General features: G+C 31.0%; 2 protein-coding genes across 2 annotated transcripts; both read right to left on the bottom strand.

The window, feature by feature from the left end:
- Positions 1 to 1,365: 1,365 nt before the first annotated feature.
- On the bottom strand, positions 1,366 to 2,599 carry LOC18588190 (brassinosteroid-responsive RING protein 1). The gene has a single exon (XM_007012428.3). It carries the CDS (start codon positions 2,161 to 2,163, stop codon positions 1,618 to 1,620), a length of 546 nt encoding a protein of 181 aa, XP_007012490.1. The 5' UTR covers positions 2,164 to 2,599; the 3' UTR covers positions 1,366 to 1,617.
- A 4,295-nt stretch (positions 2,600 to 6,894) lies between these two features.
- LOC18588188 (Ankyrin repeat family protein) lies at positions 6,895 to 10,852 on the bottom strand. Its single transcript, XM_007012426.3, has 10 exons — positions 10,634 to 10,852; positions 9,732 to 9,788; positions 9,543 to 9,610; positions 8,972 to 9,182; positions 8,790 to 8,890; positions 8,162 to 8,240; positions 8,002 to 8,061; positions 7,887 to 7,937; positions 7,665 to 7,743; positions 6,895 to 7,266 (listed from the first exon to the last, which is right to left on the bottom strand). The coding sequence occupies exons 1-10, from the start codon at positions 10,712 to 10,714 to the stop codon at positions 7,187 to 7,189; spliced, it is 867 nt and encodes a 288-aa protein (XP_007012488.3). The 5' UTR covers positions 10,715 to 10,852; the 3' UTR covers positions 6,895 to 7,186.
- Positions 10,853 to 12,802: the final 1,950 nt, after the last annotated feature.

Genomic DNA, 12,802 nt, shown 5'->3' with positions numbered 1-12,802 from the left:
TGCTCGTAATTTCAGCTCAAAGTGAAGGAAAGCTCAAACATGCAAGATTAGTTTAAGAACAATAAAAATTTAAGTCTTAAGAAACATAAATTCAAAAAATTCAAACTCAGCCTGAAACACTCTATCAATTCCAATTAGAACATGTGTCAACGTACATTACTCTCAATTCATTATGACAAATTTAAATAATAGTATAGATGTTGTCAACAAATTTTTAAATGTTATTTTTTAAATTAGTTCACATGTTCGAAACAAAGTTTTTAAATTAACACCTCAATCAAATTCTAATTTATAACTCAACAATAAAAATGATGCAGTTTTTATTAGTGAAATTAGTTCGACACTTCAATTTACCTTTTACTAATATTAAATTTGTATATGAAACAAGCAGGAGGGGGAAAAAACATTGTAATTTGTTAAATATATGAGTTCGAAGGAAATAGATGCTTTACATTTTGAAAAATTAGGGTATGCCCTAAAATCAATCAATTACTTTAAATAAAAGTCTGACTAATTTCAAATTGATTTTATTTTTGGTCGGGTTAACTATGTCAATCAGACGCGATCCTTTGCAAAGACTGGTCTGAACCCTAAATCTGAGCCCAACTGGCTTGGGCGGAGTATTGCCTTGGAACTCAGCCCTAACCAAATGGGCTCCCATCCAAACCTTGAGCACATATTTTTTTTCTCTTTCTCTCTCTCTCTCTTTTTTTTTTTTTTTGTTGGATAATTTATGAGTAGGGAAATTGCCTATACCGTGCAAATGAAGATCCTGTCTATTTTCATAGATTTTTTTCCTAGGTCTTTCGTTTGAAAAAGAACCGTGTAAATTGGTCCAGAAGAATAAAAAGGAAGCATTTAGCAACCCAATTATAGAATATTATCTCATACCATTAAGCCAATTATCCCAAAATTCCAAGTTAATACTATTTTGGTCACCTAAATTCTAAGCATTACAATTCTTTAGTAGGTAATTTAGCCCGTTCATCATTCAACTTTAACTAAAGTCTTATACTAAAGTAGCTATCAAATTAAGAAAAATAAATACTTTTATATAAAGTAAGGTATCATGTGCGGTCCAGAGGAAGCCAAGAAAAAAAAAAAAGAAAAGAAAACTACCACAAGACTCAAAATTATCAATCAAAACTTTCTTGACCAAAGTTGCCAACTCACTCTTTCATTGAAAGGTCTCTCTAACTAGAAATATTAAGTATCCTAAATGTACACTGTTCTTTATTTAATTATTAATTCAAGAGTGCCCAGCCCCATTGCTCACATTCAATAATCTTGTGGAAATTACCATAATTGGAGGAAAAAATTTAATAGTTAGTTAAAATCCAAAGGAGAAAAAAATACGAAAAAAAATTCTAAGAAATATGTGATTTATATATACAACTGGTCCAAGGGTCAAGCTTTAGATGACTTGACTGTTTCTGTTTTTTTTTTCCTTCCACTTTATGACCTAACCCAAAGAAAAAATTGACCCCATTTAACCATGCCCAAACTATCTAAATATACAATAATTATTGTACCAAGCTCTATCTCAATGATCAATTGAGTAAAAAATATGCTAAAAAAGAAGAAAAAAAAATCTATAGAAAATAGATTATGTGGCTCTCAAGGAAGCAGATCATCCCCAAATAGGTAGAGCAGCCGCTCGACGGCCCAGCTGGGTTCATTCTTAGGCCAGCCCAAGCTTTGAGATGAAGTAAGTAAAGGGGTCCTGCAAAGGGGGCAAGTCTTGTGATTATGTTCATGCTCATTGTAATCATGATCGTAATCCTGGTCGTGATCTTGATCATAGTCAACCCATCTGTCAATGCAATCTTTATGGAACACGTGGCAGCAATTCCTCAGTTCTCTGACTTCGTCACCTTCCTTCAGCTGGCTCAAGCAGACTGCACAGGTGTCGGAAACCCAAGGCACCCGTTCCTTAGCATCTTCGAACGTCGTCAGCACGAGACTGTCCCTAATCATTTGTAAAGAAACCAAGGGAGAAGAAGAAGAAGGGTTGCGTTGGGAGTCAGATGAAGTAGTGAAGAAGCTTATGTCTCTAAACCTAAGAACCCAAGAGAGGACCCATCTCAACACTGCTAAAACAACAGCTGTTTTGTATAGAAGATGGGTTACAATTAGCCCTGGATCCTCTACAAAGAAACCCATTGAAACACAAGGAAAGGCGAAGGAAAAAGGAAAGAAAGTAATTAGCAAGAGAGAAGGAAGATGAAGAAGAGGCGAGAAGAAAGGGGGAGGGTTAGAGGAGCATCTTGGGACTTATATAAAGGAGGGAGGTTGCAAGCGGCCAGGGGCCAAGGGGGGTGAGATAGTGGACTGCTTTATCGGATTTTTGTCGGTGTGTGAACAAGCTTTGGAATAAAGGAAAGAAGGGGGTGCTTAGGTCCCTATGGCGTGCAATCGTGTAAGTCACAGCTCAGAAGGACGGTGGTCGATTATCTCAAATATCTTTTCATTAAAAATAAAAAAGAAATTAGTAGGTGTTGTTAGAGAAATTGGAAGGGAAAAAGGAAACTAGGAGATAGCGTGTGGGTTAAAGTTAGGATTAAAGTAAAGCAACTGGATCCGATCATGAGATTGTGGATGTACCAAATGAATCTGGTGTTTTGCTTCGTAAGGAAAGTCTCAAAAAGATTGCCTAATACTTCAAAAAATTATTGGCCACGAACTGATGAACATGATCAATTTCTCTTTTTTTTTTTTCTTTTTTTTAATAAAAAGAAGGAGAAAAAATTGTATGGCAGGGGGAAAGAAATATGTACTTACAGCATTAACCTTAGCCATTGTTATTTAATTTTTTTAATTTATAAGATTAAATATGAACTTTATTAAATGGATATGCGGTAAGTTTTTTCTTCTAATTCAAAACATGTTTTCATATTCTAAGATTTTGACCAAAACGAAAGAAACAATTAAAAAGAGAAAAAAAAAATCTTCATTTTAGCGGTGATTGAGGTTTAAAAAGAAAACCCTTTCCACAAGTTAAGATTATAATTTTAAAAATTAAATTGGATTGATCAATGGAATTATTTAAATTAAAATTTGATAGTTTATGTTAAAAAATCACATAGTAATTTAATCGATCAAACTTCTTCTTAAATCGGGTTCAGAGTAAAACTGAATTTGAACTGGTTTTTATCATTTAAATTATTATTTTATTTTTAAAATAAAATTTCTCCTAATTGGTTGGACTCAAACCGGTTTTTGTCATGTAAATTATCCGACCATGCACTTTATAATTAGGCTCATACAGGTGCAACTGGTCCCCTCTTGTAGGATGAAACTCGCTTGTCGCATGTGCTCTGCTGACTGCTGCCTAATTCATCTGAATTTGATGTGTACTCGAAGGCATTCGATTTAACTCGAATGCTACGCCACAAAAAGCAAAGGAGAAGGAAAAGGAAAGACCAATGACCCATTTTAATCATCACACATCATCATCCATCCAATATTCAAACAAAGAGCCGGATTAATTTTAGAATGTTGGGTAGAAAGGAAAGGAAAGACCATACCGTATGCAAAAAATCACAGAGAAGATTGCTTGCTTTCTACATGACACGTTAGAAGCAGGCCCATCCCACGTTAGTTTCCACACAATCCCAGTCAGATCCCACCGAGGCACTAACATTTCCTAATTCCTATGTTACTTTTACGATTTTAACTTGGAAAAAGAAATGGGCAGTGGGCAAAACATATGCATAAACAATGAAAGAAATAAAGAAACAACAACCGAGAAAACTTACAACCATGGTTTTTGTCTTTCAGGAAAAAGGACGCCTGGTTTACCTAAAAAGCAATTGAAAGAAATATCGATAATGCATGCAGACGCATGAGGCTAGCATTGATTTCGGGAACTGCCATCCGGTCTCCGCATGCGTGACTGGGTCAGGTTTTGATCATTTTCAACGCTGGTGAACTCATCATTATGCGAAGAACGAGTGAAGGAGAGGAGATGGTAAAACCCTATCCATTGCCACCAGCATGGGCGGACCCATGCTGGAAGGAGTGGTGTCACATGACACCACTCACTTCTTAAAATAAAATATTTTAATTTTTATTCAATTTATTTAAGATTAAGAGTAGTTAATATATTAATAAATTTATTTTTTTTTACAATTTTATGAAAATTTGAATCAAAGATTTCAAGTAAAAGTGATTTATCAAGAAGTAATTTATGTATTAATATTTAAATACTATAAAAAAATAAAAAAATTTCTTTTATAATTTAAGATTTTATTAAGAAATTTAAAATCTAAACTACACTCCCTATCTATAAATTCAAATCTTTTATTTTCTTGGTCATTGACTATGCTTTTTATTCTCCCAAAACAACTCATCTAAGCTTTAATTGTAAATAATTTAATGTCAACTCAAATTAAGTTTTTAAATACTTCATGTCTAAATATTTTTTGATTAGTTTGATAATTTAGATTCATAATTATAATCTAGTTAATAGAAAATAGTATTACATGTCAAACAATGTTTTTGAATTGTGAGTCTTTTTTTTAATTTATTTTATAGATATATTATTTGTTTATTTAATTTTTGTATTTAATTTTATGTAGTTTGTGGATGCTTATATTTAGTTTTTATCAATTAATAGAAATTTGTCATATTATTAGTTACTAGACCTGATAATTTATTGTGTAAAATCATATTTTATTTAATTTTAATATTTTAATTTATACTAATAAATAGTAATTTTTAACCATTTTTATAATTTTAGATAAATAAGTTATGAAAAGATATATTAAATATTTAAAAAATTAAATTATCTCACAATATTTAAATCTCAGACAATAATAACAAAATTCTATTAATGATAATACTCAACAATATTTCTCTAAATAACATCGTGTTGAATTTGATCTAAATATTCTTTCAGCATATCTTAGATCAAGAAAATAAATTTTAAAATATCACACTACTAAGGAAAATTTATGAACTTATCCCTAACCACTAGTATGGAGCAAACACTTTGACTAAATCTCGCAATTCGTGTTAACGTGTCGTAAACATGTCAGACATGAAACACGTTAAGATTAAATACGAACATGACACGTTTAACATTCATGTCTTAAATTTGAAACACGTACACGTACACGTTTAATACATGTGTAACATGACATAACACGATTAACACGTTTATTAAACGTATTAATATACGACACAACACAATTAATAACACGTTTAACACAATTAAATAAAAATATTTATAATTAAATATAATTTTGTTATTTAAATTTAAAATCTATAATTATAAAAATAATTATAATAAAACAAAAATAATAATATCAAATAATTACTAAAAGTTAAAAATTATGATTGAGCATGTATAATTACATTATACCCTTTATAAAATTAAAAAACTTATTAAAATAATTATTTAAAATTATTTATATAAGATTAAAATAGTTTTTAACTATTAATTTTTAATAGGTTAATAAATATGTCACGTATACACGTTTAAACACGATAACATGATTAAGTAAACATGTTTAAACGTGTTTTAAACATGTTTATCGTGTCTGACACGATTAGAGACGAAACACGTTAACGCTAAATTTAAAATTTATTTAACTCATATATTCTCATGTCGTGTTAACGTATCGTGTTTAAAATTATCAAATATAACTTTGACCATGTTGTTTGTCAAAGTAGATTCAATATAAAAAAACTGCTATTACATTTTACAACTATTTATGTGCCTCTCATTAAAGTTGGTGACTAGGTCAAGGTGGCTGCTGTAATATCTTTCTGCAAACTCCTTATGTATCGTAGGCTTATCATAAAGGCTAAGCAAAGATTGGTCCATCTTATCCATATAAACAGGCCGGCCATGAGAATGTAATCAGCTCAAGTTTGTTCCCCGACCCTACTGAAACTCTGTTTACTTACAAGCATATAAGCAATCAGCTTGCTACCATTTCTTTGCAACAGATGTAAATGAGGGGTAAGTATTGATGATTCCAATAACAATGGGGAAGAATTCTGTGTATGGCAGGTAAGCAGTGAAACCTGACAGAATAATCAACAACTACAAAGTTTAAAGAGGTTACTTCAATTCAGGGAAAAAAAATATTGAACAGTCTTCATCTATATTTGTTTGAAGGATATTGCAGACATGAAATGAGTTCGAACAGTCATGTAAAGAAGAGTAAGAGAAAGATTTTATATAAAAATAAGTTTTAGTTTGATGAGCAATTGATGCTATTTTAAGAGTTGCATTTTCAAAATATCTCTCAAAAGTATAAATATTAATGGGTTTAAACAAAAGGACAGAATAAAATGTCATAAACCCAAAGATTTAAAAACCAGGAAAAGAACAAAAGGAAAACAGCCAAGTTCATCAACCGACCAAAGTGACCCATCTCATCCTCTCGCACGTTACATGTTACCAGAACAGTAACACAAATAATCCGTTTGTATTGTTTTAATGAATTAGTATTGCGTGCATAAAATTTTTATTTTTTATATGTTTTAATAATTATATTTAAAATGTAAAGTTAATTATTTATAAAGTCATGATAATTATGATTGAAAGACGATTAGATATAAAAACAATTAATATTTTAATTATATATTATTAAAATTTTGTAATATTAATTTATGAATTATTCAATCCCATTAAAATTAAAAAACATTTTTTAATAAAAATCATTCAATGCAATTAAAATTATTATTTATAAATTGAATAAAATCTTATTAATATCTTTAGTAAAAACTGCTTTTAATGAACATCATTTGATGCAATTAAATTTTTTATTATTTACAAATTAAATAAGCCTAATCAATATTAATAATAAAATATTTAAAATAACAATTTAGAAATATAACAAAAAAAAAGACCATTTTTGTCAATAATATATAAATTATAGATTCAGATAATAGAAACTTTTATTGCCTCACAACACCATTCTTATGATGATCAAAAACAAAGAAAAAAACAGCATTTTGATTGAGCTTCTATGTCGTGCAGCCTGTTTGACGGTTTGTCTACCAGATATGATACAAACACTTGCAGCATTATATTTATAATTTCTGGCTGAAATTGACAGCATGAAGCATAATATCAATAATTTCTTGCTGAAATCTGACAGCTAGAGATAGCACATGTCGGTTAACAGAGGAAATTATGCATTTTCCTTCCAATTCTCTTGTCTAGTTCATTTCATGCTTGCTCACTCTCTTTCATCTTCATTTGCATCTTGTATTGCAAAGTAGCCGGTGCACAATCCAATGGTGTTTCTCCTGGAATTGATGTGGTTAGAAAGAGTTAAAGCATAATTATGAGACAAACAGATGCATACACATCAGAGCTAGACATGCTAATGGAAGGAGAGTTCTCAATTATGGACTTCTAGGTAACAGCTAACATCATTCAAGAAAGCTATGATGAGTATCATACTTTCATTATTCCAAATTGAAGGTGAGAGTTCTTCTCTGTCTTTTCCTTTTCCGTTTTTACCTTGTCCCCTCAAAGCCTTAATTATGTCGGAAGCCATTTTGTTCCAAATAGACAACTCAAAAGGAGTTTCTAACGACATTTTCAACCTTCAGTAACCTTAAAACTCTACCCGAGCTCTTCGATTTGTAGATAGACATATTCTAAAATCAGGAATGCTGAAAACTCATAAATAATAAATTACCCTGTGCATTCTTGTAGTCCATGCTTGCTCCACATTCCATGAGGGCGAATACTATATCAGTTCGATTGAAGAGTGCCGCCTACACCAAGTTTATCACGTCATTAGTGTCATATAAATTTGGAATGAAATGGAAATTAAAATTATGTAATCAATCAGCCAGCCTTCAAGCAAATGTAAAGGACTACAAATATACTAAAGAGAGGGAGATAGAGATAGCAGTACCAGATGCAGCAAAGATAATCCTTGCTTGTCACGGTAATTTGCATCCACACCCTGCACATGTAATCATACTTCAAATTCATTCCCAGTTGAAATTTGGAGTAAAATTGTAAAATACCTCACTTAGAAGCCTCTTGACTGCAGCAGTATCACCATTCTTTATAGCTTCTCTTAAACCCTGAGTAAAGTAAATGCATAAGTACATAATTCAAAAGAAGCAAAATCCCCATAAACTTGAACCTCTCATGACTATTTAAATACTTCATAAAGAGCTCTACCTCTCCATTGACATCATAATCCATCTGAGGTTTATCTGCAGCAGTACCATTTGCCACCAGACCAGGATTGAAAACCAAACTGTATAATTTTACCCATTTAGAAAAGTCCAATAAAATAGACAGCAAAATTTGTCACCAGAAGAGGCTAGAGACTTAAAAAAAAATGAAATCATGAACTTAATGACATATGATATCTAAAGAGGATAATGAGAAGGAAGGAGACCATGGGACATTGAAAAGGAGGAGAATAAGAAGGCCATGAAATAGAATGAAATGGCCAGAAAAGTGGAAAAGTATGGCTCCCTCACACAATTATCCTCCACTACATTAAAATTAATTCTAGATAGTTCTATCAGGAGGCCACTGCCAACAGGAAAGCAAGATGAAGAGAGAAGGTAAATTGATTTCAGTGTTTTATGCCTCAAACCAGAAGGCCATGATTTTACTAGCATCCAGCTTCAGGTTTCAATTAATTCAAGCCAGAGTACAGTAGAATGGGCCAAAAGTAGTTGGGGTTTCCATGCTTCAATTGCACAAGAATTAATTTATCAAACCATTTGAAATCAACCATTATGTTTGGAAGAAGTGAAGAACAAAGATTGAATACAAAAATTCAAAGATAGCATACCTAGATTTGCTGTTTGAAGTGGAGCCTTTACTCTTTGGAACAGTGGCAGTTTTCTTTGATTTTGGATTTGATGAAGCCACAGAGGTTGAAGGGTTTTTCATCTGCCCCAGGAACAAATATGAGTTCGTAAGAAGCTTGGAAGAGAATATGAGATGCAGCTTAAACTACTGAAGAGTTCATACCTGAAGTGGAAGCGCATCTGTGGTTGGTGCTGGAGATTCACAAATACACAAAGGCATTCCACACTTACAATCTGGAATGCTTGCAACAGGCTGATGCCCTGCAGTTGCTTCAGTTTTTGAACCCATATCTGCACTAATGTTTAATCTAGAGACTTCGTCTGTAACAGAATCAACTCCATCTAAAGAAGGCTGAGGATCAGCTTTCCCAGATCTGCACCCATATAAATCCACGAGAAAACCATGTCAAGAAACAAAAAGAAAAATGAAAAATCATAAAGAAATGGCCTCTTAAAACAATACTCAAGCAAATAAGAAGAAAAGCAAAGTGAGGCAAGAGTAGAAGGCATCCACTACCACCAAAAATCTTAAGACATATGGAAGTCCAAGCAACACTCTCCCTTCCTTCCCATCCCTCTCTCTTTCAAAGAATTTTGACATTATACGTAGAACAGATATCAATATAATCAAATTTGATATTCTATTCCAATACAAGGGTTATTTAGCTTCTTGATCAAATTATGCATGTAAGACAACTGATTGATAGTATATGTATCAATTAAGAGAGGTTTACCCTGAAGAGTCATTGAAACAATCTGCACAAACTCTAACAGCCGAGTATATGCCAAATTGTGGTAAAGCCTGAATTTGCACAGGAAAGAGAACAGAAAAGATTGCTTAAAGCTGATTTATCCAAACTTTTACAACTTGAGAAATGAACAGAAAACCCAAATATATAAATAGAGGGGATGTGAGCTCGAACCATTTGATTTGATGAATGTTCGTGGCATAAAGTCCTCCCACAACATCGGCAATGGTGCTGCGAAAAGGAGAAGAGAAACCATTTGATTTCATGTATTTTCCCAATGGCAATCTGTCTAACATAGACTAGATTCACACCTACTTTGAAGACAAATTGCACACAACAGTATGTATATTTACATTTACATTTCCTTTTAACAAAGAAACATCAACATGAGCTTTGCAAGACATATTCCATGAACAATAGCATACTAACATCACTTTGATCACAGTGGGTACAGTAAAAGATTTATAGAGTTCAGTGAACTTAAGATGGCACCACCTTTGAATCATCCTTACTGATGCATTGTAGTCTCGCATAAGAATTATCCCACTAATAGTATACATATAATAGGCCTGGACTATTGAATTATGTTAACAGCCTGAAGTTTTCAGACAAACATTACCGCGCAGTTGCGCACCTGAAATTATACTCACAACATCACACATGCACCCGATTCAATCTTCGATTGAGATTGCAGTAAGCCTAGCCACTAACAGCAGGCAAATTGGATAATCATACTTCCAATTACCAATTTAACGCATCAAAATTAAATCATACTAAAAAACTCAATTATATTCAAAAGAACTCTGAATCAGCAAATTCAACGCATTGAAACAGTTATCTTTAGCGCGAATAGATCAGTCAAACGGCTAAGATCAAAGCAAAGAGAGCGCACTCCATGATAATCTATATGATTACCGATTTGTCACAACAATAAACCTAATCGCTAAAATCTCCTTCAAAAAGGAAAACCAAAAATCCATCGATATATTTCATCCGATTAAAGGAAAATGATAAGTAATTTATTCGTAAAAAAAAAAAGGATAATAAAAAATAATAAATTGAGATTAAGAAAATACGCGGCGCCTGAAAGTGTTGAAGCTGCATTTGCAGACGTCGCAGCGTGCTGCTTCCTGGAAGACCGGGGGCTCCAATGGCATATTCCGATCTCTCTCTTCTTTTTTTCGTTTTCCCCTTGGCCGGCAAAAAAACAGATAAAAGATGCTGAGTGTTTTTGAAGTGCCTTTTTTCTTTGTCTTTTTTATTTTATTTTATCCGGTGTGATTCTGCGATCGGATTCTTTCTCTACCCGGATGTTATCCACTTACCCGCCATGTCAACCTGATTGAAGATTGAAAACCGGATGAAAATAGAAATATTGCTCCGCAATAATTATTTGGCTCAGTTAATTTTTTAAGATATTACCAAAAAAATAAAACAAAATTAACATGCTAATTATCTTTATTTTATGCCACTCTAATCATGTAAAATGAAATAATCTCAATTAATTTTGCATAATATTATCTTCTTCTTCTTCTTCTTTTCTTTTTGGTAAGTTATGCATGATATTGTTCATGCAAGCTTGTAAAGTAATATACTTATTCAATGCATCAAAAATTATTAAATTACTTTGTCAATTATTATATTAAATTGTGAAAATTTGATTTATGGAAAAAGGTTCTTAACACTCGTTAATAAATACTCTTCAAAAAATATAACTAATATTCAATAATTTTTACAACAAACAAGCCTTTAATAGTTGTTCCATGATTTTTTTTTCTCAACATTTGTTAGATTAAATTTTGTTGATGGCAATAAAAGAAGGAAAATGGAAATAATAACTTGCCAAGAAAAAAGGGAAATAACTAAGCGATTTTTTTATATATATAAAAAAGAGAGGATCATCTATTTTTCACATCTGAAATCTGTAATAATTACAAAATATTTTTGTTAAGAAGAAAATGAGAAAAAACCAAAAAAAAATCAATCCATTGAAATTCCATAAATTAATTTTTATCTTAGTACTGATGGCACGTGTGATAGATGAATGGCTAAGCCATTTCCCCTTATTCCTTTCATTTTTTTATGTTTTTGTTTGGTTGCATTTTAGTGTCTCAAAAAAGGTTTAACCAGTCCCCTTCTCTTTTGTTATTATCCATTCCATGACTAACAAAATAGAACAAAAATATCATTGGATGAAAATATCCATGTTTACTAAAAATAATTACAACTTTATCCCTATATAATTGTTTTCCCTTTTTTTTTTCTTGAAATTCTTTTTCAATTGTCACCTCGATTTCTTTTTTGTACTGAGATTATTTATTTGGTATTTTACAAATTATTTTTCTGATTTGTTTTTCTAGGGTTTTGGTAGCAACATTCTTTATGTTTTGTAATTGAGTTTCTTGGTTCAGGTACTTGAAGCTTCTAGTCACAGTGTCTTATTATTTGCCTTATTATTTTGAAGGAAATAATAAGATGTTGTTTTGAACCTTTATTATTTTGAAGGAATTAAAAGGTGGATATTCAAAACATGTCATTTTGAGGTTTTTTGGTCACAATATCTGAATATCTTATGGTTTTGTATTCTTATGAAAATATTATTAAAATATAATAAAAAATAATTTTGTTTTTGAGTATAAATATGTGATTAAATTATAGTGAAAGGTAATTTAATTTTTTAGTATAAATATTTTATTATATTTTCATCTTTTGATAAAAATAAATTAAATATTATAATAAAATGTAATTTTATCATTTTAATATTTATTCTTTCGTTATTTCAAAGCTATTCTTACCAATCAAACATTAAAATAAATTATAATAACAATCCTTACACTATTCCATTTTGTTAACAAAATCACATAATAATCATTCTATTATATTTTTACCTTAATATATACTCGCAGAATAATCATTCTATTCCATTTCACAAACCAAACTTGTCATAAAAATTTGTTGAGAAATGTTAACAAGGTGTTACATTGCTTAATGTGATATTTGTAAAACAAGTTTTACAATTAATATGTCTAAGACGCAATTTCAAAGTTATCATATAAAGGTTAAATTATGTAGTTAATTATTGTATTTTATTAGAATTATGGATTTAATTTATCTATAATAATTTATAAAAGTTGAGTCTTTATATTTCTTAGAATTGATAATGTTAATTTAATATGTTAAATGTTTTTTGTTATTTATATTAATATGATATTGGATGTGTTAACGCGATTTTTTTTTATTAATAT

The sequence above is a fragment of the Theobroma cacao genome, chromosome 9, assembly GCF_053813885.1.
Source record: "Theobroma cacao isolate CCN51 chromosome 9, ASM5381388v1, whole genome shotgun sequence".
Taxonomy (NCBI): Eukaryota; Viridiplantae; Streptophyta; class Magnoliopsida; order Malvales; family Malvaceae; genus Theobroma; species Theobroma cacao.
The sequence above is the reverse complement of the archived record's forward strand: the minus strand, read 5'-3'. Positions and strand labels throughout refer to the sequence as shown.

Coding starts and splice junctions, on each gene's coding strand:
- LOC18588190 (XM_007012428.3), bottom strand. CDS start 2,163: ATGGGTTTCTTTGTAGAGGATCCAGGGCTAATTGTAACCCATCTTCTA.
- LOC18588188 (XM_007012426.3), bottom strand. CDS start 10,714: ATGCCATTGGAGCCCCCGGTCTTCCAGGAAGCAGCACGCTGCGACGTC. Junction 9,611..9,731: donor AACATTCATCAAATCAAATG/GTTCGAGCTCAC, acceptor GTGCAAATTCAG/GCTTTACCACAATTTGGCAT. Junction 7,744..7,886: donor GATTATCTTTGCTGCATCTG/GTACTGCTATCT, acceptor AACTTGGTGTAG/GCGGCACTCTTCAATCGAAC.